The 27,453-nt window shown below is 36.7% G+C and overlaps 1 protein-coding gene across 2 annotated transcripts in view; it reads left to right on the top strand.

Annotated features, from left to right (window-relative positions):
• UTRN (utrophin) overlaps window positions 1-27,453 on the top strand; it is a 341,691-nt gene that overhangs the window by 241,352 nt on the left and 72,886 nt on the right. For both annotated transcript variants that reach the window (XM_054514244.1, XM_036379859.2), the window contains 4 exons: window positions 11,808-11,937; window positions 21,866-22,134; window positions 24,240-24,386; window positions 25,742-25,820. In XM_054514244.1, the coding sequence (XP_054370219.1) occupies window positions 11,808-11,937; window positions 21,866-22,134; window positions 24,240-24,386; window positions 25,742-25,820 (625 nt within the window). The remainder of the gene's footprint in view (window positions 1-11,807; window positions 11,938-21,865; window positions 22,135-24,239; window positions 24,387-25,741; window positions 25,821-27,453) is intronic.

Below are 27,453 nucleotides of genomic sequence, written 5' to 3'. Positions count from 1 at the left end.
TCTCAGCATACTGCAAGTAAGCATGCATACTGCATTTTTTTTATACTTGCAGAAAAATGTGAAGAGATTTCTAAGAAAGCAATGACTTCAGAGCTAAAAGCACTGCAGCTAGTGCACCCGATTACTAAATACAATGTAAATTAACTAAATACAAGAAATAAGTGAAATTCCTTTACTTTTTAAAAAATCTATATTCATGGTGTACTCTTTTCTCTAAGGTTTCTGGGGAAAGAGAGCAGTATATAGGTGTCTTGCTGCATTAGCATGTTTTCAACTTTATTTAAATGGCTTTAAATAGAAAATTTAAATTTCTGGGAAATTGTTGCAGATGTGTTCAAGTATTCTTCGGCATTCAGTCACTAAAACCAATTCTAGTTTTTGGTTTTGAGACATCCCCTGTGTTCTCAGTGTTATTGTTTATACCTTCAGTATTTTACTTACTGCTTTTACTTTTCTCCATATCTTTACTAGGTAACTTTGCCATGTCATAGAGTTTGTTTCTAAGTATTGAGGACTAAAAATAACAATTGGATTATATGGTTGGGGGTTTTTTGGGGCTTTTTTTGTGTTGTGGGTTTTTTTTTTTCCTTAATGAGAAGTTGTTTGTGGTTTCAAATTCTGTTTCTAAAGAAAGAAATCCTGTTTAATACATGTTGGTTGTACTTTATATAAAATATTGCAATTCTTTGCCTGAAGAGCTACAAATAAAAAAGCTTGTCATATGGAGAAACAAAGCGGACAAAGGAAATGAAGTGAGAGAATATGAGTAATAAGTCTGTCTTCTGATCTCTCTGATGTGTCCACCCTATATTGGAAAGTATTTGTGGAGCTGAGTTAAATAGCCCTGCTTCACAGAAGTATTCTTTTAAGTCCTGGTATCTTTCTCTAATTGACTCCTAATCTCTGTCAGTTATATTCAATGACTTTTTTCTCATGGGCAGAAAGCTGCTTTGTAGTCATCCCAAAAAAAATGGCTTATGACAACTTTTGCAATAAGTTTCAGTAGAGCCTTTTTTCTTTTTTTCCAGGTTAACGGTCATTCTTATAGAATTATTTTTAATCAAGGAATATGGTTTACGTGAACAGATATGAAAAGAACTTACTGTGGGTAAAAATAAGGCAAAGTTCTGTCTTTATTGTCCCTGGATATTTTGCAGAACTTTGCCTGGATTATTTTAATTTCAATCTTTTTCTACTGAATAAAATCCCAAGCAGATTTTTAAAATCAAATAGCCAAACCCAGTTGGAAAGGAGGAGGGCACAACCCTGTAACTGGGTGATGGAGCACTATTTGGAAACACTGACAATTTTCAAGTGGGTTTGCTCAGTGTTTTGTATTAATATACATATACTGAATGCACAGCAGTATTTTAATTCTAATTTCTCATTGATGGAATTGTCTGAAATCAGCCTTTTTTTTTTCCTTATCCTCTTAGTTGAATTTTCAGCTGGATTTCCTGTTGCTTTTGAGATTTTGTTAAATCATCTATTTGAAAATGCTAAGACTGATCAAGGCTGTTGTGTTGGACAAGTTCAGTTTGTAGAGGCATAAATGGAACTAATAAAGCAACACACACTATTGCACAGTTGGGACAAGTTTGGGTGTCTCCTGTTTGACAAGGAGCTTAACTCCCAGCAGAAATCTATTTGTTATTTATGTTCTGTGTGGCTCACGATGAGGGAAAGTTCTCTGCTACTTGAACAAACTCACACCACCCCCTCAAAAAAAAAACAATCCTACCCCACCACAACTATGTTGTGATATCTGCTGCATTGCTGCTGTGCCATGGAATATATAAAATATTATACTTGGCTTGCCTTTTTTTCTTCTTAAATGCCATTGGCTTTTACAGATATGGCATAGGTGCCAGGTTCTGTGTTTTCATGTTCCTCTGATTTCTGATGGCAGCTAAAATGAGCTGAAGGAGGTGACTTAAGCAGAAGGGAAAGTCATGTTGTCCTTAGGGTATTCCTTCCTCATGACTCTCTCATAAATGCCTGAAAAATTGTCTGAAGTAGAGTATTTCCTCTTTCAAACACTACTTATTTTTTTTCAGTAATGGTTTTACAGTAATCTTTCTGTACTGAGCTGATGTTGGATATACTAGCACACAATCCAGAGACAGGAAATTTTGGAGAAGTGACCCAAAGCAGAGATCCAGTGTAATCTGGCATGTCATAGTAACAAACTGTGTGGTAACAGCTTTACAAAGTTGCTGTCATTTTAGATAGTTTTGAAAATGGGAAGCCATAGTGGAAGAGTTGAGAGCAAAATCTATGAGGGAGATTGAAGTAGACTGTGGTGAGCAAAACAGTTTGACTGTTTGGTGATTATTCAGTTGTCTGTCTGGACCATTTCCTTCAAAAGAGAAACCAAAGTGACTGTTTCTAAGAAAGAGGAGTAATTAACGTTGACAGGGTTTCTGCTTCTGAAAGGATTTCCAGTAGCAGTCCTCTCCCATGTTGTATGCATGCATGCATACAGAACAGGAACAGCAAGAGTCAGCCTCAAATTGCAACTGGTCCCTAGCATTTTTTTCTGCTTCAATATTCAGTTGGGCACTGTTGCCTGTGCTTCCTCTTCCCTGAAGGAAATATTCCTCCCCTTACACAGTTTTCATACAAGAGAGGCTCCCTTGAGACTTCTTGCAGTGATCTGATTATTTATAGTTTATAGGTGATGCTGTATAGTACATATTTTTCTTGGTGATCACGATTCATTGTCAGGGATGCTGATGTACTCTTGCAGTAAGGAGGCTGATGTAGAGGAAACCTCTCAGGAGATGTGGGTTTGCTCGCAAAATGCATCCTATCTTTATATACTGAATGAATATTCATAGTGCTGCATATCACAAAGTTTCTCTTAAATGCATTCAGTTTGAACTGTAATTACTAAAAGTCTTTCTCAAGACTTCTCTGCATTAATACGGTAGGTACCATTTAACTGTGAGGTAGCTTATAATGCCAAACATATTTGACTTGTCCCATTGGTGCTTTTTTGAAGAAATTAAGAGGAATCTTAATAATACAAAATAAGCAAAAGGTGGCCTGAGTTTAACTACTCTCAACAACAATGCAGCTGTCCAACTTGTTAATGGTGGCAGCAGTTCAGTTTGAAGCAAGAAACTAGTGGTATTTAATCAGTGCTCAGCAATCACACAGCCTGAGCAAACCCAAGCCAGTTTGTTGCAAGAAAGCAGACAAAGAAAGAGGAATGTGTCTCTCTTATGCTGAAGAGATAGATGCTTACTGCTAAGGGTACAGGAAAATAGGCAGTGCTAACAGGATATTTGAGGGCTCTTGCTCAAGTAATAAACCATTTAATACGCAGCAGATGTTTTGTGTGTCTTGTGTCAGGCTGGAGGCGGTACATGTTTTGGATGCATAAACAGAATAATGCTTTTTTTTTTGTGTGTGTGTTCTTTATCCCTCCCCCTTTTTCTGTATTTTCTGACATAAAAAGCAGAAGTTATACCAGTTGAAACCCATAAAGAAAAGATGGAGTTTGATGCTGTCAGTGTTTCCACCACAAACTCATTTGTTGGGTTTTATGCAACTGAGTATTAACTGTTATCCAAAGCTACCCAGTTATATACTGTCCTGTGCACAGTTACACCGTTTGAAGCTAATTAGAGTTAGCATTGAGGACACAAATTTCCTTTGCTTCTTCAGAGGAGGTAAAACTTTGAAGAGTGTGGAAGAAATGTAACTTCTGTTCTGCAGACAGCTTTACAAAACATCTGAAATGGATCCTTTTTTTGATGGTATATTACCTTGTCTTTAAGGTTGCTTTTTAGAGAATATAATGTTTTTAAATGTCTTTGAAATAGACTCAGTGCAATGCTTTACTTGGCATTGTACAGTGATCTTTTCCTGTGGGCTTTTTCAAGGGTGTTTGGCAGACAGTTTAAAATATTATTTTATCTTTGCTGATTTATTTTCTCTCAGTCCTCTGTGTCTGGACACCGGTTCTTGTATACTTTAGATTAAAGGTTCTGGATTGTCCCTAAGTTACATAAAAGTAGTTGTCCTGTTTCTGACAGGAGCCAGGAGCAGAGTCTGGGGACACAGGCAAAAGACAAATGGAGCAAGTAGAGCGGGTTAGTTCTCTTCCTGCCTTCTGTCAATCAGAGATGTATGAAAATGCCTCTGATGACACTACTGGTTTCCTATAAAATAAATAAATATGGGAATAAAAAGAGGTCAAGTCTTCCAAGGTTGTTGATATCTGATAGCTGTCATGCTTCCATAGTAGGGTTTGGTGGGATTAGTTTTCCTTCACCAAAAGCACACTATAGTCCTTTTGATGTAAACCTGAATGTGTTTTTACTGGAGTTTGCTATTTGAAAATTGGTTCCACTGCTAGCAGGGTGATGACTGCTGTTGTGTAAAAGTAAATACTTTTGCTCCACCACATGAAGAGTAGAAAGTTGCAACAGCTTCACTCTCTATTCCTCTTTCAGTCTCCAATCAGATTCAGGCATTTTTGCTACCCCTGGGGTACAATCTGTATGGATTCTTGTACTAAATTCTGATTAGATATGTTAAACAGATTTTTTTCAAAAAGCTTCATTAAAAACATTTTTTCCTATAGATAGCATTGTAAACCAAGCCTGTTTTAATCTGCTTTTGTGTAGTTTATGCAAGCCATCAAATTTAATGATTCTCATACCCTTTTTTAGCTGTCATATTAGAAAGGATTTAAATCAAAATATGCTCACTTTTTATTAGAAACTTGCTGGATGAGCAAAATAGGCATATTCTATCAGATTTTGTTCTGCTGTTTAGATGATACTTTTGTAGTATTCATGGTACAGTGAAATACAAAGCAAGGACTGAATATAAAAAATTGCTTATTGAAGAAGAGAAAAAGAGCCAACAAAGCAAGTTCAGTGGATATGCGCTGAGCAGCAAACCCATCACAAAAGGGTTCCACTGGCAGAGTAGTTATATCTCTGGGGATTTCAGTAGTGGATTCAGTAGAGAATTCATATTAGCACACTGAAGCCTGTCTTTTCACTTTTGTTAGGAAAAAGTTATATATTTTTAAAAAAGCTTTTTGATGATAATGTCTTCGGCAATTTGCTCAAGGATACACGGTGTGGGTTTTTTTCTCCCAATGTAGTTCTTAGTCATATTTAAACTATACCCCACCCCCCAACAAAAATAAATAAATTTTAAGGAAAAATAGAAAAGTCTTTAGGCATTCCATGTTTTCCATTCCTAAAGACTATGCTCTGTTGAGCTTCCAAGCTTCTCTGGGCAACCAAGTCTTGGTTATCATTGACCTAGAAACACAAAGTTTCATTTCAGTGGACTAGGAAATAAGAAATCAAGTTACATAAGACTATTGGTGCTGGAAGACATATTAATGAGCATCATTATGCCTCCTATTTTGCAAGCTTTGCTCAATTAAGCAGGGGTCTTCCTATCTAGTTGGATTTAGATTCTGTAGCATCTCTAGGAAATGTAGGACTTGCAGTTCTTGCTTCAGAAAAGACTAAGTTCTTTCTTGGAAAACTAACTGTGAAAAAAAAATAGTTTAATTTTTAAGAAAAAGTATAGCTCTCTGATCTTTAATTTAAGAATAGCTTTTTAATGTCTTTTTTGATGCAATCTGTGTGACAATGAAGCTTACTTCTGCCTTTGTGCTGTAGTACTGGATTCTTTTCTACTACACAAAGGAGGCCTTTCAAAGTCCTCATGAGGTTATTTTAAGTGTGGCTTTTCCAAACAGGCTTCAAAACATCTTTTCGTGATTTTGAAATGCTGTTGGATGAAAATGGAGGCAATAGCCTTACTGGTTTTGAACTGTAACAAGTTCAGAAGAAAGTCAGTTATCCTTCCTTGTATTGAAGTGTCTTGCAGGAATGTACAGATGCAGTTTGAGATTGTCAGTTTACTGGTTATCAGTTTTTACAATGTCAGCAACAGCTTTGTGTTTCTTGTCTGTAAGCCTGAGCAGTAGTGACACAGCATACTTTCTTTCCTCTGTCTCTTTGGCTGCACTATTGCAAGGTACTTTGTTTGAGAGATGTTTTAGATGCTTATTTTATGTAATGGGTGTTTATTGGTGCATATTCAGAGGTAGCTGGTGTTTTCAGTAAGTAGTTATGATCACATGCACTTCTCCAGAGAGAGAAGGGAAATTATCAAGAGACAAGACAGTCGCAGTGAAAAAGTACCCATATTTCTGGCCTGAAGCATTTATTTTGATAAATCAAAGGAAAATTCTTAAGTAAGCTAACATTTATTTGCCTCTGGTAAGAGATCACCAGCATGCATAGTCTAATTCTCTTTTGCCCACTTCTATGCTTTTAAATTCCTGTCAGTTTAGTTTCCTTGTGCAGGCAGGCAGAAAGGAGGAATTTGCTGTCGATGTGACTTCCAGGTCTACACTCACATTGAACCCTTGTAGCTGACACCCTATTTGCACACTCTTTATTGACACTACAGCAAAAGAGAGAGAAAGTGGCAAATGTAAACTGAGAGACAATTTAGAAAAATGCAGCCTTTGGCACTTCTCTTCAATCCTTTTTGAGTTATCTAGATTCCTCTATTTAAAAATAAATCTAAAATACTCAATATATATTTGTTATGAAGGCAAACAGCTTCCTCTTTTTTTTTCTTTTGTTCCCCTCACTCTCATATTTTCTTTTCTTCCCCTATTCTGGTGTTGGTCACTGTCACTCATTTATCGGAACATGTAGGATACTGTCTGATCTTTAATGTCTCATGCTACACGTGTCTTTTTATCTCTAGGGTATTAATGGTTGTGTATTAGGCACCATTTTTCTCCTTCATTATTTCTCTTGCCACATAGGTTTTGTATGAAGTAGTAAAAGGCAAATGCATGGTGGGCTGCACAGTCTCACATATTGCTCTTTATTTGATTGTTTTCCTTATCAGATGGGGTAGACACATAAAATTAACTTTTACAGAGAGATGTGTACAGAGACAAAAACACTTTTGAAATTTTGTGTGTACATGTTCCATTAAATAGAATCTGACAGGAAGGAACAGCTTTTAAACATGCTATGCTTATTTTCTTTCTAGTTCATTCTTTAGTGATGGAGACAGCTGGCAGAGACTCAGTCACAACCTTTATCTCTGTATGATCTTTAAAAACAATTCCTCATCTCACTCTGAGTTTGCTCAATCATCCTGCTTATTTTTCCCATCCTGTTAAATGCCACAGATTATTTTTTCCCATTTCATTTTAGTGTATAAAAGTAACAGGAATTTTCAAGCACCGGGTGCAGAATGAAGATGAATAAGTAATTAAATGCTACAGGAGCTGCTGATTGGCACATAAGGCTACAGTGTGCTGAACTGATATGAGTTACAGTAACGTGCATCTTTACTTCCTTGAAAGAGTGCATAATGAGACCTGATTTAAATATGTTCTGTTTTTAAGAAACATCCCATGTGTTTTCTTTGAAATTAGCTTTGCCTTCATCTGTTGGAACTATTAAGCAGATCTGCTCCTTGAATTATTCTGTACAAGTCTGTACAATTCAAAAGAGAAAAAGAGACTGCAAATTAACAGTGAGTAATTTTGGAAGTCCACTTACTATGCTCAAAAACAATTTTAAGGTGCAGCTGAAGGAAATCGGTGCTTTCAGGATGCGCTAAACAGTGCAAAAATCACAATGGCAAAAGTTTTATAGCTTTTAAATTTTCCAAGAGAGGGAAAGACTTAGCTGCAAAGCATTACCAAAAGAAATTTGGTAATGCCCGGGTTTAAGCAACTTCTTTTAAAAATCTTATCTTACAAGAAGAGTTTGATTTTGTATTAGAAATCAGATGTATCTTTAATGAAGAGAGGGCAAATAGGTTTGATTATCTTGGTGTAACAGAGGAAATGGTCTATCTGTCTGCATTTCCAGAGTTATAAAGGGAGTAACATATGTTTTGCAGTCACCGAAAGAGGAACAAATCAACATGGAGAGTAAATCACTGGCTCATGGTTGAAAATCATGGAGGCCCTTCTCTTTCCTGAGAGGAGGATTGTGTTAGTTGGGTCCTGGGTTACTCCACTGTAGTTGGCTAACTTGAGACCTCATACTTACAAAATGAATGCTGCCGTGCTGATTGTAGTCATTGCTTTGTTTCATGCTGCATAAGATATTTCAAGAGTGTAGTTTTGTAAGCACATGTCCATCTACTAGTGGAAGACTTTTTTCAAAGCAGGTTTTTTTAAGGTATTTTTGGCTAGTATTGTTTAGGGTCAGCTATGAAAACTGTTTGTGTTGACACTGCATCAGCACACCAGGTCTTAGGTTTTCAGGGCTTTTTTCCTCTCTATTATAAGAATCAAGAATGTCTAAAATTAGTGTTAGTTTTTCCAGGACTCTTGCATGTCCTGGTTTATGTAGGAACTAACAGTGGATTTGCAAATGCAACAGAACTGTGTAAACCGTAGACATTGGATTTAATGGCCTGTCACCTGTCAGATTACTGAGGGAAGTGATGCTTTAATTTTAAACCATTATCTAAAGTATACAGTAATTTTGCAATTTATAATTGTTGTATGAAATATTGTGGTATGAATTACTGACCAATTTGTGTACAGCCTCTTTTTGTATGACCAATATAACTTTGAAATATTATTTTGCTTTTGTAAACATAAAAAAGCATAGTGTGGGCAAAATAAAGGCAGTATCTCTGTGCTCAGTGTTCACTTTTTCATTTTGTATTCACATCTGCATGCTCAACAGGACTCAAAAAATACTTGCATCCATGTTTTTAGCTTATTAGTAGGCAATTTTCAAGTTTTGAGATGCTTCTCAAGGTTTTTTTTTCCATATCTTCACCTACTGAATCTGTATCAGAACTCTAGTATCAATTTTCTCCTAGTTTTCTCCCTGAAACACATAGTCAACAACAGGAGCAGAATTCACCCTCTACTAAAATCTGTGCACCACTGAAGCTTACAAATGCTTTAGCTGCTTTAGTTCTTTTGACAAAAGGAGAAAGAAGTAATATCCTTGCCTACTGAAGGAGGCGCATCCATTCTGAGTAGCCATCTCTTGAAAAACTAAATAAACCACTAAAATATGTGATTGTACTTCTTATTATATGAAAACAGTTAAAATCAGCAAATTCTGTATTGTGGGTTTTATGTTCCTTGCTGGGCTTTTTATGACTTACTTTCACTCTGTAGTGTTCCTCTAGATATGATTTTTCCAATGAAATCTTTATTTTATCTTTTCAAGGCAGATGAAATTTCAGCTCAAGATCAGATTTATAAGTGGGTTTCTTTTTTGTTCTATTGCAGAGAGGTTTGCTGGGACAAGAGATAGTATTATTGGTATGCTTGGTTATCCTTGCATTGTGTAGTCTCATTGCTCTTCTTGTTTACTGGCAGAGAGAGACAGAAAAATATAGTGAGTATTGCTAAGAAAAGGTTATGCAAGTCTGAGTGCATTATTTTTGCACCTGTGGTATAAGAAAAAATCAAAGCAAAACATAATCTAGGAAGTCTGGGGTGTGCTCAAGGTACTCTATTGCTAAATGATTTTAGTAGTAGTATTTCAGTGTATGGTTTATGTTATGCTAAGAGAGTTCTCTATAAAAATATTGACAAGGATTGCTATGGATGACTTGTAGTTGATGAGCTGTATGGGCCAAACTCTTAAAATCTTTTGTTGTCAACTTCAATTTGAACTACTTCAATGGCAGGGATGTTGGTGAATTAAATCCAAGGTCTCTTAGGTCAAACTTGATTGAAGTTTTATTGAGGGTCAGGAGAAATTGATGAAAGGCATTATGTGAGGGTAAACAGGAGACAAAGTAAAAGAGATCCTTCTCTAGATTGTTTCTAACTGGTGGAATTTCTTAGCATACTCAAAAAGTTACATAGCCTTCCTTTTCTTGTATGCTTTGGCAATATTTTGGAAGCTATATGGAGGGGAGAAAAGTAAATCTAGAAATATTCCCTACTTCAAAGTGCAGTAATCAGCCGTCTGTTTCTGACATGTTTTTGAAATAAAATGTGTTATATTTTACTGATGTATCCACACAGGTTCTACTAACCAAAAGTCTTTTACATGGGGAATTTTTCTAGCCATACAAACTGCCTTCTTTCTTTCTTGAAACAAATTCCTACGTAGAGAATGCCTTAATGATTTGTAACCTGTGGATGATTCAAAGTATCTTATTCTAGTGTGTGTAATGTGAAACTAAAATATTGATACATACTGTGAAGAACTGAAGAGATTCTTCAGGAATGTTGCTTTTACAGTACTTCCATTTCTGTATTTATTTTTTTTTTAATAAAGAAGGTTTGTTTTTTAAATGGTAATTTTCATTACTTACTACATCTAGTATGTGCTGAATCTACAAAGAATATCATTGCTATACAGAAGTATACAGAGAACGCTGTTCTGAGGAGTGTTTGTATAAATACAAGAGTTAATGCTTACTGGACAGTATAATGCAGGTTCCTAAATGTAATCGAGGTTACTGTGCTATCAGTGCTTAGTTTTTCTTGGGGTTATGTATTTATTTACATGTTTGTTTATTTATTTATTTTATTTGAAGCAATAGAATGGAAGGATTTGGAAAGATGAGGAAGATAAAGGAATGAAGTGGGGAAGGAGGGAGGAAAAGTAACATCTTGCCTCCTGCTAAGCTAAAGTTGAGATGAGGGTGTTTTTTGTGATTGTGGCATCAAGAGACTAAGTAATGAAAAGATAAGACAGCATTTGTGATGCTTTTATGATATCTGTTTTTCAAACTTTTCTGTCATAGAACACTCATTTTATTATATAATTTTGTCAGTACTGGCTAACTGCATTTTGATCTGGAATGGGGCCTTAGCAAATTGTGACAGCAAAATAAGCCTTGACTTTTAAATAAGAACTAAAAAATGTACTGTAAAAAATAAACATAGCATTTTAATAATGTTTAAAGTATCTTCTTTTGTGTGTGTAGAAAATAATACAAATAAAACAGGAAAAGTAGTTTCCTTCTATGTGGGACAGATTTATGCTTTATGCTGGAAGAAAATGCCTCATAAGAAACATAACAGATGACTACTTATAAACTTCTTATTTTTTTAAAGGTTGGTTACACTTAAACCTTTAATAAGGTCATAGGTGCTGGAGAGGAAAATATCCTGAAACTATTTCTACCACCATGAAAAAATCTTACATCAAAATTGATTTTTTTTCTTTCTGTATATAAGTTTCAAAGGATTTTTGCATAATTAAAATCAAAATGTTTTTTGACTAGTTTAAAAATTGCTTTTTCAGAATGTGTTATCACAATAAAATTTGATACATGTTTTCTAAATTTTAAAAATATTAGTAAATAGTGGACAGAAACAAGATGTTTCATTTTCTAAGGCATGTTAATAATTTTTGTTATTCACCTTAGCATTTGTAAAGTAATTTCCTGAAGTCATAGTAGATGCAATTTGCTGTTATTCCAGCTATCAAAAAAGTAAACGGTCTGTTGTAGCAATCTACTATATATTAGCAATCCTGTTGAAAGCAAGAACCCCATTAAATTTACTTTCTAATGGAATTTTAATGTAGTAATTTGTTAGGCTTTTTTTAAACTTACCATCATCACCTTTCTTGTATTCCTTTCTTCAAGTCAACTTCCTAAAAATTACCCTTCCAGCCTCAATTTCTTGCTCCTTCTATTTTGTAAAATTTGCATTTTTATCTTGCAGTCTGATTAATGTTGGCTATTACGCACTCACTAGGCAGGTGTGGTTGGAGAGATGATGAAACAGAGAAAATGATCTTGTTCACGAAGTCAAGTAACAAGTGAATTCTTCTTTCCATTCCCAAAAGGCACTGAGGCGTGAACTGAAGGAAAAAGAGCAAACAGTTCTCAATGCTGTGGACCAGGCACGAGTTTTCCTTGCTGACCAACCCATTGAGGGGCCTGAGGAACCAAGGAGGAGCTTGCATTCAAAAACAGGTCAGAAAATACTCACTGCTGGGGAGGGTCAAAAAAAGAGAGAAAAGACTTGCATGTCTCTAGTACATATTTTATATCTCAGTTACTTTCTCAGACCTCAGAATCTTCTGAATGGCATCCTGATGGCTTTTATTTCTGTTTTAGACTCAAGGGTTACTTCTCTGCTTTGTAAGATTTTAATGGAAATTTATAACATTTTCATGGAAGAAGTAGAAACATCTCTTCTGCTTTTTCCAATTTTTGGTTCAAAACACTAATGATAGTTCTGTTCTTTTTTCTTAACATGATAACATATGCACCTTAAATGTAGTCAGAATAGTACTTCAAGGATTCCCATTCAAACATCCATATGTCTATTGCAAAGTTTTACTCCACAAATAGAAATAAGCATGTTTAGTGGTGTATCTCATTAGAAGTAAAATAAATCCACTTTAGGAAGGAAGTCATTACAGAATCCTTAGGATTTGAATATTGGGTGAATCCTTGCTAAGGAATGGAACTACAGCTCTGTTAGAAACTGGTTTTGCACAGTATTTGTTGAGATATTACTCTAAATATCAGAGACCTGCAAAAAGGTAATAATTTTTCTCCACTCCCCCACAACCACAAAATAGGAAATTATCTCTGTAAGTACTACAGTTACATGTCTGATATAAGCTACAGCATTATGAAGTCTTACTTTTAGTCACACAAGAGCTGTTCTCAGAAAAGGTAATAATCTGCTTTTGCAGAACTGTCAGTTGCTGTAAGGTGTGAACAATTTACTGTTCTGTATAATTTACAAAATTAAAGTATATCTGCTTTTATCAGGAGTTAGTTTTTTATTTCCATACATCATCTTATACATCTCCATTGCGAACTTCTTAAGTTTGTTCAGTGGAAACAGCTAATCTCCTGCATCCATTCTTTGCACTATTTCTGTAAAAATTTTTATGTGGTTTCATATTCCCTAGTTCAACTTTATCCCTAAGTCTTGAATAGCTAGTGATTAAAGCCAATGAACCATTTATCTCATTGATTAGTGCTGCTGGTGCCCTCACTTGACTTCTGTTTTGAGCTCCTGACTCCTGAAGATATTCTGTTTCTCTTTCCTCTCAAACCCATTTGCTTTATGGCATTTCTAATGTTTTGGTTGGTCTAAATCACAAGCAACCTTGCAGTTGAAAAGTAAGGATGCTCTCTGTATATCTGTTCATTCTTTCATACAGAAGTTTGAAATTGCAGATTCTCTTCTCAAAATCATAGAACCTCTCAGTGCAAATGATGCTAGCACATAAAACCTTGCCAATGCAAAATGTTCATTTTCTAACAGGGTTTGATATCAATGATCTAGTCAGTGTTGATTGACAGGATGCAAACTGCAAACGCAAACTTCAGATTATAAGATGCATCATAAATTCTTGCTATCCAGTCTATTATGATGAAAATTATTATTATTTTGTGTTATACCAATGGCAGTGAGAACAGTATAACAGGGAATTTGATGACCATGGTAAACTGCATTGCAATGACATCCATGGTCTGCAGGTGATGTGTGTATGTCTCTGGTCAAGCCATCGTATTTAACAACCCGTCATATGTTCAGACTGAGGAGCCTCATACATGTGCACTGAACTTCTTTTCCTCTTTCTTCTACACACTCAGTACTTTCATGGACTTTCTTTTTTGAGCATGTGATGGGTTAGTCTTAACTACCAGCCAAACTCCCACCCATCCACTTATGTCTTCCACTGCAGTGGAAAGGAAGCAGGAGATGGGAAGAACATGAGAGAGAAAGCTCATGAGTCAGGATGAGGATCAGATGGGTCACAGATGCAGATCCTGTACAAACTACTGCTGTGGACCAAACAGGTTTAGCTTGGGGAAAACAAACTATTTATTGCCATTTAAAATAAATAATTAAATACTAAGTCGGTTTGTAGTGGGGAAAAAGCCTCACAAACATTAAAACCACGGCTTTCTTCCCACCTTTCACAGACTCAACTTGACTCCCTCATTCCTGTCCCTACCCTGCCTTGTGATGCCGGTCATGCTCAGAGAGGCAACAAGTGGCACGAGAGGGTGGGAAAGTGGTGACTTCATGGTTAGCCTAGTAGTTTCTTTCTCCTAATTCTTTCCTCTCACACCTTTCCTCTGTGGGGAAAATCTGCCTTACCATGGGGTTGCTCCTCCTTCTCTGACTTTGGTGTTCCCTCTGCTGTTTCTCCTGTTGGTTCCCTCCTCCTCTCTGGTGTTTTATGTTTCTTAAATACACTTTCCCTGAGGTGCCACCAGTGTGACTGAGGGCCTCAGGTGTGCCCCATGGTGAGTTGACTAGAGTCTGCTGTCCCTGGCACTGGGCAGCTCCAGCCTCTTCTCCCAGAAACCCCAATGAAGCTCCCGCTGCCGGCAGTGGGCACTCGCACCCTGTGCAGAACAGACCTGCACTTTCTGTAGATTAATAGACCTTCTGGCAAAAGCTGTCTTTAAATCATTCTGTCTGAGCTCATATATATGTAATAAGCTGTTAATTTTCACCTAGGAGTGAGTCTAGTAAATTTTTTCTGACAACTGATGCCACGAGTCTCCAGAAAACTTAATCTCTGAACTAGAGGACAGCCAGAGGCATACAATTTTTTTTCAGATTAACCATTATCAGTGAAGGATGTGGGCTTTAGTTTGCTTTTAAGATGTTATTTTTTTTTTAATTTTCTTTCAGCCTCACTGGTGTTCTGTAGTTGATTAAAGTTAACTTGTTGACTTCAGCGAAGTCCACTTCATGTCAATAAACGTGGAGTGTGGTTATGGATTCTAAACTGACAGTCTGTTTTCTAAAAATATTGACAGTCAACACTGCACAGTCTTGATTTGAAAATTACTTTGGCTGGTTCTATAATAGAAGTAGCAAAACTATTTTACTAACTCAAACTTGCATTAATTGGAAATCACAGTTTCTTGAGGTTATTTCTTACCTTGTATAAGGGAAGGGGTCATTTTGAGGGAATGATTAGCTAATCTGAAGATGATAAAAGTTGTGACATTGTTTTCTATTTTCTTCAACCTCTAAATCTATTTTTTTTAATCAATATTTTTGGTAGATTTCTCTTTCACCACAGGTCTTTTCATGCCAAGGAGGGCATTGTTGCAAGGGCATAGAATAAGACAGATTTAGGAGAAAACTGATCAGAATCAGTTTTGAACTTGTCTGACTGAGACCTCTTTGAAGGACTTGTGCATATATATATGTGTGTGTATATATATATATACACACACACACACATATTTATTGTTCCATCCAAAGAGAACATTTGTTACAGCATGCCTTATGATCACCCATTATTTTCTGTAATGGTCTTGTTAATTTCAAACATATGACAAGAATGTAGTTTCAGGTTATGCGTAAGCCTTGGTTTTTTCTTTCCCCATCTTAACCTTATGCTTCTTGTGCTGGCCTTCTACTGTACCAGAGAGTAACTGGCACATTCAGTCAGAGTTCTCTATCTTCCAGGAAACTACTTTCTTAGCCAATTGCATCTCCCATGTATCTTTTCTTCTGCTTTTGTTTTGCCATGTTTCTGTAGAGAGGCCCCATCACAAAAAAGCAAGCTTCACAGTCTTCCTGTATTTGAGCTGCCTCAGCATCTGAATGGAGCTGATTAATGAGCCAGCAGGCTAGCTGCTGAATTTAATGGATGGACAGGTTAAAGAAATTGAAAATGCTTATGTTTTTAGCATTTTTTGCACTTGTCCATAGTATAGGAGAAAACTTTGATCTAAAAAAAGTTAATTATATTTCTCTATGGCATAGTTACAGCTGGCTTTTTAATTCCATGTACTGTAAGGTTACAGGCCATTGGAAAGACAAAGGAAAGTAGATTTCATATTTTATGTCCCCAGGGTTCTATGAACTGATGATAAAACTTTGCTGAAATTCTGTCCTTACATTTCCACTGAAGCAGCGAAACATCCTAGCAGATCATCACAGGCCACTACACTGATTGTCATTGTAATAGTGAATGGTTCCGGGAGTCTGCAGTGTTGTCCAACTACTTTAGTAACTTAATTTTTTAAGACAATTAGATTCTTAGCTTTGAAAGCTGCTATTTGGTAGCAAAGTTTGTTGTGATAAACACAACATTTAAAAATAAGTATTTACCATCTGTTATCTTCTATTAATTGAATAGAAAGCCCTATAAATCACATCTGTGTTATAAAAGAAATATGTTATAGGCATCAGTGAATTGTATGTAGATGCTTTAAATAAACTTGTAGAGGGACAATATCTTTACCTGTTTCAGGCATAAACAAATGCTGATTTTTTTGCTTACCATCACTCACATTTAGGTAAATTTCTCTGCCGTAATTTTTCCTTTTGCAAGGAAGATCTCACTGAAAATAGGCAGATAGAAAAATTTATTCTTTTCTAATATATAACAGGTATATAGCAAGCAGCATTTCTACTATAGAGCAAGCAGCATTTCTATTCCAAATCATTTGGGTTTGTTCTCTAGCTATCATACACTACTGGGAATTTTTTTTCCCTCTGCTGTGCCGTTGGACTGAGTATGAAGTCTTGACTGTGAATTAGAAGTGCTTAGGAGAATGAAGAGGATGTAGCCCACTGGAAGTCAGTGGAATCATATCCAGAAACTAATTACACTATTTTCAACATAGCTGCTTTTGTTTTAGTTGGAGCTCATTCACTCATGTCTTCTAAAAGTTTCTTCCTATGATAAGAGAAATGTGCATTTACCCATGAGAGAATCACAAAATACTTCTCTCTCTCATTTCAAAATTAGCTCTTTTAGTCACCCTTACAAGTTTAGTCTGCTTTGGTAAAGCTTTGAAATTCGTCCTGTAGGGTCTATGTGGTTGTCTGCTTGGAGCCATATTAGTAAAGTTCAAGGAAATTGTTTCCACTTGCTGAGTGGTGTGGAGTTCAAACTTAGAGGATTTTAATGGAAACAGGCTGGCTGAAGTTCAAAATGGTTAATTTTATTATTGGATGATTGTTTGGGGTTTTTTTCATTCATGAGGACTTTGGGATATAAACCTAGTCATATTCATTCCTGACTTGTAGGCTCTGTTGTGTCCCAGTTTTATCTGAAATACGGGTTGTTCTCTGGGTGGAAACATGTTTACATTTAACCAACTACTGCTTGTTCTTAAACTTCCTGTTCCCATCACATCAGGACTATGTTTTCTGTCAAGGTTGTTAGAAACTCAGACAATCCTTTCTCTTCAGCAATTCTAAAGGCTTCATGATGCAATGATAGCACTGCTTTTGGATCTTCTGCATAGGAGTTTGATCATGAACCATTGTGCCTATTCAAATGCTCTGAAAGTTTTCATAATGAGCACAGTGCTATGTCATACATTGTTTTTGCTGCAAAGATTGATTGAACCAGGGAAGAGAGAATGTTTGATGTCATGTGAGAAGAAGGCAAAATGAAATCATCTCCAGTTCCAGTATATTTGGTTAAGAATTTAGCAGAAGTGAAAGGAAGTTATTGCAATTTCAGCAAGATGGAAAGAAATCACTAGTTCAAGGCTACATAATAAGGATTAATTGGTTGATTAGAATGAAAACTGCTACAGCCAATAGCTAAAATAAATTCTTAAGCAAGAAGAATTTTCTTCACTGCTATTATCCATATATGTAAGCATGCAAGGAACCTACATGCTGAAAATTCAGGGCTGAAAGTCTTCCTTCAGTCTGTGCTAGAGACATAGAAAAGCTGTTGGAGCTTTCAGTGCTTTGTTTGTGACAAAAAAAATGTATATTAAAATCAAGATTTTTTTCACTACAGAAGAGGAGTTCTTTTCCCTGACTGCAAGGTCAGTTAATATCTGTCTCCTCCTGTAAACAGATGGTCCAGTGAATATAGGCTGTTCTTACTCTCTAAGCAGCTGCTGAAGTGATAATGTAATAAGTACCATTAAAAAAAAAGGGGTGGGAAGACACTGATCAGACTGGTGATTGAGAAGACTTTATATTAAGTAGGAAAAAAGAGCAACAACTACTGTGTAAAATTTTTTCAGAGCAAAAAGGAATCCTGTCTGCTGGTTTGTGTAATGACAGGCTGGTTAAATGAATTCCAAACTAAAAGAAGAAAAATCTTACTGTTAAGACACTTTCTTTGAGATTTACAATTTTATGCTATGCAACCAGTATCTTGAAGAATGTGATCTCTGCTTGAAAGAAAGTAATGTGCTGCTCATTAATAACTTGGGCTTTTGTGATGGAAAACATAAAGTTATACAAGATGTATTTCTGTTAAATGAATATATGCTGAATGGTTTATAGCTCATAAAAGCACATATTTTGCTCTATTTCTCTAGTAAATGTCTTTTTAGTGCAAGGTTTACAAGCACTTCCAAAGCTTTTGTAAAAGAAAGCAGTCTTGCAATGAATTAATACTTTTCAAATACAATATGTAGTAGATATCCTTGCACTATAACATTGATTTGACAAATGGTCTTCAAATATGTTTTGAGTTTTAGTTCTGTTGGGATATTTGTATCACCCCAATCATCCTGGAATCTTTTTCCCGTTCCCAAATAAGGGACTAGCTCTTTTGTGAGTAAAGCTGACTTGTTTTAGCTGGCCAGACAAATAAAGTCAAGCTATTGTTCCCCACTTCTAATCATTGAATCATCAAGCTTGGAAGAGACTTTCAGGATCATCCAATCCACTTGTTAACTGAGGACCAACATAGCCACCCATGAACCTATCCCCAGGTGCTACAGGCACTTTTCTTCTTATTGCCTCTGTTAGAGCAAGAAGCACTCATTGGATCTCCTGTGTCTATGTGCCTTTAAGGAAAGCCAAAGAGTTTTGCAAGATTTTCAGCTCTTACTATAAAGCTTTCCACGTGTTCTTTGTCAAGTGACTGATAATTTTAACTGACTACCTAGCTTAGACCTGCATGGGTCTTGCAGCATTCTACTCTCTCATGCAGTGTTGGTAGGCTTTGGCTCTGACAACAGATAAAGAACGATGCAACTGCATGATGTTGGATCAAAGTGGTAGACTGCAGCTTTGCATATATGGAACGTTGCCTTAGTCCAGTTTCTGGGTATAGTGTCCCCTGTATTCACATGTTCAAGGTACCAACAGAGGAGGCTTTATCCAATTGGTCTGCAATAATCTCTCCCCTCTCAATGAAGCTTAGTATTGCCTTACCTTATTTAAGGTGTTCTACCTCTGGGTGTTCCCTTAATCCTAATTTATAAGTCTTGCAGCTTTCACTGCTGAGGTTTGGTTGCCCACAACCTACAGCTGTATGATAGGAAACCTCAGCCTGTGAGAGAACCTGTAATATTAAATGCTGGTCCTTAGGTGCAGCTTGACTTCTAGATTGTTCACAGTCCCTTTGTCATTGGACTGTAGTGAATTCCCATTCATTCATCAATATTATTATTCTCAAATGTGAATTATTCCAAAAGTACTTATGCTAACAACTTCTTTGATGTCTTTATATAGGCATTTTGTAGCTGTTCTTTTCTGTGTAAAAGAATTTTCCTTAAATTGGGTTTTACTTAGAGCATGAGCTTTATTTCTTTTCAAAATAAATAAAGAAATATTTTCTTTGCAGAACTTGGGGTAAAGATCATTCCAAAACTGTGTTGTGCTATAATGCAGCTTATTCTACTGTGAAATGCTGTAAATTTAGAGACAAGGTGCAATTTATCACAGCACAGCTTTGGTCTTCATCTTTGTTCTGGTGTGTCAGTATTGCAAATTGTAGGTTACTGCCGTGTCTCTGTATCCCAGAGCTACATATGTAGTTCATATCTCTTTGCATCTAGTTAAGCATTGTGGGATTTTTTCACAGTCATTTCATTCCAAGTTTCTCCTCTGCAATCCCTTCTTGCCACTGCAGTGTCCCTAAGCCTGGGTACAATCTCTGCTTTTAGAGGCAGAGGGCCCATAGGCAGTGCTTTCATGTAATAGCTTATGACACCCAACAAGTCACTGAAATATTAGCTTAAGACACTTGGTAAGTTCAAAATATCTATTGTAACACTCAGCTGCACTCTTTCTTCAAATGTCTCTCTCTTCTGAGGTCAAAACATGCACCACAACCCACAGGCTGGGTATGTGTCCCCCTTCCCTTGGTGCTGTTGGCTCTTGTTGATTACTCTTGCCTTTCACTGTGCTCTGGTTACCATTCCTTGTTTGTTGTTTCTCCTACATAACCACTTCCCAGCAAGGTCCTTGTGCTTTTGGGCAACTCTCTCCTCCCTATATCAACAGTTGTAATACAAATTGTAGTTGCATTGTGGGTTGTTTTTTCTTCATTTTGTTGGTAGGGTTTTTTCCCCCCAGATGGCATCTGGATTGTCTTGACTCTCTTCTAGTGATGACCAGAATACCATAGTCTAGCATTTATCAATACCTATATGGGCTAACAAGATTTGAAAAAAACTTTAAGAGAATAAACAGAACAAATATGTGGAACTGGTGGGCAGAAATTCTGGTTGTGATCCAAATAACTCCCTGTTACTTTTTTATCTGGAAAAAAGTGACTTCTCAACAACTAATTGGAGTGTATTTCAATGTTTTATTTTGTGTTAATTACTTAGAATATGCTTTTCTGTATTGGTACTATGGGACAACAGTTGCATATTGAGGCACAGTTGGGTAACTTTTGCAACCATAACTGTGCATTTACTTTGACATTCATCTGACCTTGGTAAAGCAAAAACATCCTCCCTCACAATTTCTGTCTGTTGCCCCCTCACCTTCCTCTAACCACAGCAGCAACTCCAAACTTAGTCAATTATAATGATTTTAAAGACAGTCTATCAGTAAATGAAAGTTGGTATGTCTCATCTGACTTCTGACAAAAGTGGTACTTTCATCTCTGCATGATTGTGTATAATTTATTCATAGGCAACACTTGAATTTTAATCACAAGAGTACTCTGATAAACCTTTTCCAGAGCTTTTATTTAGGACTGAATAGAAGGCCAGTTGGCTTAGTTTCAGTGTATGTCACGTCTCTGCTACTTCTTTTGCTCTCAGTTTTTTGCATTATAGTTTCCTCTGCTTGCTTTTATGTAGAAGGGGAATCCTCTGAGACTGGCTATGTTTGTTTGTCATTACTGAAGCAACTCTTTCCTGATGAGGGAAGCTTCCCATGAGTGTTTTTCAGCAAGGACCCCCAGGCAGCAGACAGCAGGACCTGCTGGGGATGTTTTAGGATTTTCTTTTTAGCTTTCAAGCTGTCTGGGTCTTGCTCAGTCTCAAACTGAAGAGTTTCTGGGTTGTGTGAGATCTAGACACAAGCCTGAAATTTGTGAGAAATAGTACGCCATAAGCTTGATTCTTTTTCAGTCAACAGCTTCATAGAATATTTGTAGGTTTGGAAAAACTATTTAAATCAGCCTTTTTGGATTTCAGTGTTTACACAGAAAACTGATATAGCGCTGCAGACCTGCACCCCCCCCCCCCCACGGTACTTAGTGTACCTTGGGTTTTGCTACTGAATATGAAGAGACATCCTGGTGCCACAGTGAAAGGTGGTGGTAAGAGATCCAGGAGCAAAGCACTGTCCTTGCTCTTTCTACGTGAAATGATGCAAATATTACCTAATGAAGTTCCCAGGAAGGAAGAATCTTCTATTTCCTTTCCCTGTCCCTCCAAAAGTAACAAATCAGCAGTAAGCTGCTTTTACTTTGGGGTATCATAATATATGGAAGTCAGGAATAGTCTCCTGTCTTCTGATCAAGAATTGTGTTGTCAGTAGGAGTGATTGAGGTTTATTTCAGTTACAGCAAGGTGGACTTCCTTCTACCTTTTACCTGCTGAAATAAATTATCAGTCGGCACTACTTACTTACGACGGACTTACTGACTGTCTTGAGTGTGTATTTCAGGAGCACTATCAGTTTAACTGGACAAAAATAAGAAATAAACAGTATTACTCTTATTCCCCTCTGCAGAATTGACCCCTGAGGAGAAAGCCTTGAAGATTGCCAAAGCCATGCGTAAACAGTCATCGGAGGTAAAAGAGAAATGGGAGAACCTAAATGTCAGTGCCTGTATCTGGCAGAAGCAAGTAGACAAAGCATTAGAAAAACTGAAAGACCTTCAGTGTGCCATGGATGACCTTGATGCTGATTTGAAGGAGGCTGAAAATGTGAGGAATGGCTGGAAACCTGTAGGAGACTTGCTCATAGATTCATTACCAGATCACATTGAGAAAACTATGGTAAGTGTGGAATTCTGGGAAATATTTTGTTTGTTTGTGTGTCAGATCTCTCCATTCTAGTCCCTCTAGTCATATTACATATTTATATACTGTATGCTGAAATTCTCATGTGCAGTATAAAGTCTTTAAAGATGGTATCTGAAGTCTCAAATAAAGTCCAGAGCTGGGCCACATTCCCAGTGTTGGCTGCGATTACCTACACACACAGATCTGTTTGGCCATCAAGTGTAACTCTCTTTTTAGAAAAACATTTAGAGCTTTCTTAATCATACAGAAATAAATACATAGTTTAAATTTATGTTCCTTAACTTTCACAAACTAAACATGCCTATTGTCTATTTTTGTTTGTATGAGCAAATTTGCATTTGCTTTTACTTTAGCCTAGCTTCTCACCTGGATTATTTCAAACTGAAGAACACATACTACATACCTATAATGTTGTTACGGGCAAACCAGTTCTTGCTGCCTGTGTTCCATGCAGAGCTCAGCATCCCAAGGCACGGCTGCTTTTGATGGGTAGTTATCCCTGCCTAACTTCATGGCTTGGGTAGGGACCTGGTAATGCAAAGCTCCCCAAGAAGAAATATCTTTTGATAGCATTGTCCAGAAAAGCTGACTGGAAATAGTACAGTGCAATGAATATCATAGATTCCAGGAGAACATGTCGGTATGCACATGTAGGTAGAGAAGATTGCTGTTTCAGGCAAATTCAGCATTTACCGCTAAGCTTCTGTTTCACAAACACAAATTTTCAGTTTTTAAGCTTAAGAATAAGTATAGCAAAGCATTAGAAGACCCTGGGGTTGTGTACCTGACCATCCATGTCTTCAGCGTAGGATACTGGTATTAGAAGAATAAAATGGGCTGCAACTGGGTTTCTGTAGATATTCTCTCTATGTATACAGTGTCTGTGAATTCAGAGGGCTACATTATTTCACATATAGCAATGTAAGCATCCTCATTCTCCAAATTATATTGTTACTTTCAAGGTTAATGGAATTGAAATCTTTAAAACAAAGGCAGTCAAAGGTGAGTTAATATCCAGACTGCTGTTGATTTGAAAAGAGTAATGGAGCTCTTCCTTCTTCTCTTATATTTTAATGTAGATGCTAAAGCAAGAAATAAGATGCTAATGCTAAATAGCTCCTTGTTCTTATGCTAAGAAGTGATTTGTCATATCTTAATGACTTTTTCTTTAAAGTAGATGAAAGCAAAGTCTTTCAGATTTTCATTGCTGTGGAAAAACTGTAACATTTGCTAAAGCAATAGGGGCCTACTGCTTGTCCAGAAACCCAGTGTTTCTTTCTTAATAGTATGTTCTTTCTGTTCCTTGGCCTAATGAGAGTGATTATTGAAGAGAGATAAATAATTAAATTATCCAAAGAAAATACTTCCTTTACAGCTGTTTGGGCTTGTTTAGTGATGTTTAATCAAGCTGTTTACAGGATTGAACACTTAACTGCTCACAGCAAGCAAGGCGTTTGAAGCATTTTTTAAACTGTAACTAAACTTGCATCAATTTTGTCTTAATACTGTATTTAGTTCGATTTGATTCAATAAACCTGTTGCTTCTTTTTAGTCATTGTAATAGATTTACTCTCTGGTTCTAATCAGGTAAAACATTGTAGTCCTCTTCCTTAGAAGATACATTCCTTCATGCTTTGCTAGTTCAATAATAGTTTTTAAATCGAATTTTTGTCAGCTGCTTAATACTTGAAAACTATAGCTACTGAGCAATGTTTTGTCTTAAGAGCAGTTGGCAGGCTCTATACTGCTAAAGCTCCTAATATAGCATTGTGTATTTCCTTTTGTGAAGAAGAGCACTAAAGCCATACAGCACCACAAAAAAACAATAAAATAAATTCTTTTACGGGTGCAGTTTGCTTGTGGGCATTTCACTAAGTTTCATACTGTTTTTCCTCAAAGGTGGATATGAGTGATACAGCAAGAATATTGAAGTGAGTGAAATTTCTTTGCTGAGAACTGACTTGTGCGCAGTTGGTTAGCATAAACTGCCACATTGGGCAGGTCAGCACCATGTGGAGTTTACACTTTTATGCTGCTCAGATGTCAACTGAACATAAGTGTGTTTCTTACCCTTCTAGGCTTTTAGAGAAGAAATCGCTCCCATCAACTTAAAAGTTAAAACAGTGAATGATTTGTCCAGCCAGCTGTCTCCACTTGACCTTTATCCATCTTTAAAGATGTCTCGTCAACTGGATGATCTTAATATGCGCTGGAAACTTTTACAGGTATTCTTCTGATTACATACAGTAGGTGTGTGGGGAGGGATATTTCTCACTCTCCTGTTTTCTTAAAACATTCACTTATTACCATTTGTTCACTACCTCTGTCACTAAGGTGTTATTTGGTTAGTACCAATGCAACAAAAGGAGCTGCCTTTCCTGCTGTAGCTTGGCCAAAAGCTTTTCCTTTCAATCTATTTCAGAAGTTTATTTGAACAGGAAACTTCATTAAATTCTGGGAAAATAGTGGGAGCTATTGCTGCATTGTTTTTTTGTATGTCTTGTAGCAGTAGATTTTACTGCATAAATCTGTGTCACCAAAAACTAAATTTCTGTTGTGTTTCCAGCTTGTGTGAAAGCTGTTTTATTGTGTCTTTGAGTGTTCAGTTTCTGTAGGAAATGTCACTTAAAGTGATTTAAGTATTAGTAGAGCTATAACAAGATATATGCTATAGCAATTTAGCATAAAAAGCAGAAGAGGATATGCTTAGAGATTCATATTGCTTAGTTATGATTACTGTGCTTAAATGGTGTGACAAAAGTAAATCCCTGTGCCTAATTACAGCTGAAACCCATCCTTAGTTTCACAGTGAATGATTTAGTGAAGTTTCTTACATCAGCTAAAGTTCATTTATTTATTTTTGAGGTTTCTCCTTTTTTTGTGATCTTTTTTGTCGGAAATACTTATCACATCTCTAGTGAGGGTGGTGGGAATGAATTTTCAAAACCTAGGCACCTGTTTCTTGGCCAGTAGTTTTGAATGAGTCATTCCTGAGAGTCAAAGCTCTTATTGTGTCATATCAGACCTTTCCTTTCCTAATATCATTTTGTAGTGGGGTTTCTTTTCTTATTTTGTTTGTTAGTTTTCTTTTTTTGTTTTTGGATGGAGGAGTACCGTGTGTGTCCTCTCAAACTTAGTTAACCAAGCAACCCAAGTACTGCTACTGCAGTTTCAATTAGACTGAGGAGCATCATGTCAGCTGGTGAAACACTGTCTTCCAAAATGGTTCTGTGCTGGAAAGGCAGCATGAGATCAATGCAGTCAAACTGAGACGTGCTGACAATGGGAATTTGGACGACAGAAGGGCTGGGAGGAGGTCAGAAATTTCAGCAGCTGGCTGTAGTCACCGTGAAACTACTGTTATTGATCTACAGTTCTCACACCAGAACACTGCAAGATAGAAACATGATTCTCATTAAGCAGATGAAAGAAAAATATGTTGCCTTAAATAGGTGGATATCAAATAATTGCTGTGACACACAAACAAATTGATTTCAATAGAAGAAATGTAAACAAGTGATTTTCTTATCATGATCATGGCGTTGCAATGTAGATTCTGAGTGTATGCGTTTATATGTAGGTGTCTGTAGAGGATCGCCTTAAACAGTTACAGGAGGCACACCGAGATTTTGGACCTGCATCACAGCATTTTCTTTCCAGTAAGTTCCTTGAATTAATGGATGCATGTAAGATATGATGGCTTTCTCAAACGCTTTTTTGATCTTTACTCCATGTTTCCCTATGGCTTGAGCAAGTTCCTCTTCCATGATATTATCTATCTCCTTGTTTTTGTAGGGGTGTTTCATCTGCATAACTTCATTGACATTTTGACTATTGTGCTTCCCACTCTGTCTTTCTGAGATGAGTGTGCCCTCATTGCTTTATTCTTTGTCCTCTGCTGCAGTGTCTGACCAGTGACTGTTCCAGAATCTTTGCATGCTTGTGACCACATATTTTCACCCTTTGCCAACTCTTTCTTCCATTTTCTTTTGCTTCCACACTTGCTGGGATTGCACAAAGGAAGACCTCCCTGTGTTTTTCTTTTTCTTTAAAGGCTCTGTGTCATACATCCTGGAACTTCAAGTAAAGGGCTGGGAAAAGCAAACATGCATTTCTTCCTCAGGACCTATCCTTGCATCTTTTTAATAAACACTTTAGAGGCATAAGCCTATAATCTCACATCTACTAAGAGAGCAAAAGCTGAGTTGATATAATTGTTATGCATCGATAGGTTGTGGTATGGAGGTCCATGTTGGTTTCCTGATATTCCAGCCTACCTGCCATCATCAGAGCTAATGAGACAGAATTTTAACACAATCACCTGTCCAGTTTTTAACTGATTGCTTCTATAAAAAAGATAACATTATTGCAGGAATTGAGAAGTCAACATGAAAACAAGCAGGTCTTTCCCAGAGATTCTGAAGTAGTGTATGTCACTGTATAGCTAATATAATTTAAATCACTAAATAAATCTTGATTTTTTTTCTTGACTTATGTTACAACCATCTTCTTATTTTGAATTGACAGTTGGGTTTTCAGTAAACTAAACACAGTGTATATAAAATATTACGGCTGTTATGCAAACCAGCAATTCCTGGAGCCATTTCATCCTTTTTTAAAATTAACAGAACAAACAAAGAACTTTAAAAGTATAGGATTTATTTCTTTTTTAAAGCCCTATTAGAAATATTGCATACTGTTGACACAGTGGTTTTGTAGCTCTTGTAGTCTCAAACTTGTAAACTGATCATACATCTATGTAATACCTTGTTAAAAAGATTACAGATAGAGTGCTCCCTTTGGCACTGCTGAAGAATGCCAGATGAACTGTTTGTAAGACTAGTTAGTCTAGTCTGTGTAAATAAAACAGATTAGGAAGCAATGTAGAAGTTGTTTCTCAGAATCTAGCTCTCTTATTCTAGTTGAGGGAGACTCAGTGGAAGAGTCCACATGTAAAACTTGCCAGGAAAGGTTTGCTGGTTTTGTTTGTCTTGGCCTGGATCCTTTCCTTGAATTGGCTTACAACATGCCACAATAAAACAGCTTGTTCACAAGTCTGAGTGGTGAACTGCCTTTGTTGCTGGTTAAAACATTCATAGAATTACATCCACAGAGACTATGCTGTGCCTTATCATCATTCCTCAGCTGTGTTCAGGGAATATTCTTCAGGCTTAAGGGGACATTCAGGTTGTCACATACCAAAGTGAAAAAGGGGAAGTTTCCAGGATGGTTTCCATGTTGGTAGATACCACAAAGAATTACAGCTAAGTAACACAGTTTTGGAAAAACAAA

This window comes from Molothrus ater, chromosome 3, assembly GCF_012460135.2.
Source record: "Molothrus ater isolate BHLD 08-10-18 breed brown headed cowbird chromosome 3, BPBGC_Mater_1.1, whole genome shotgun sequence".
In the NCBI taxonomy this organism is placed as follows: Eukaryota; Metazoa; Chordata; class Aves; order Passeriformes; family Icteridae; genus Molothrus; species Molothrus ater.
Note: the sequence above shows the minus strand (reverse complement) of the source record. Positions and strands in the feature narration are given on the sequence as shown.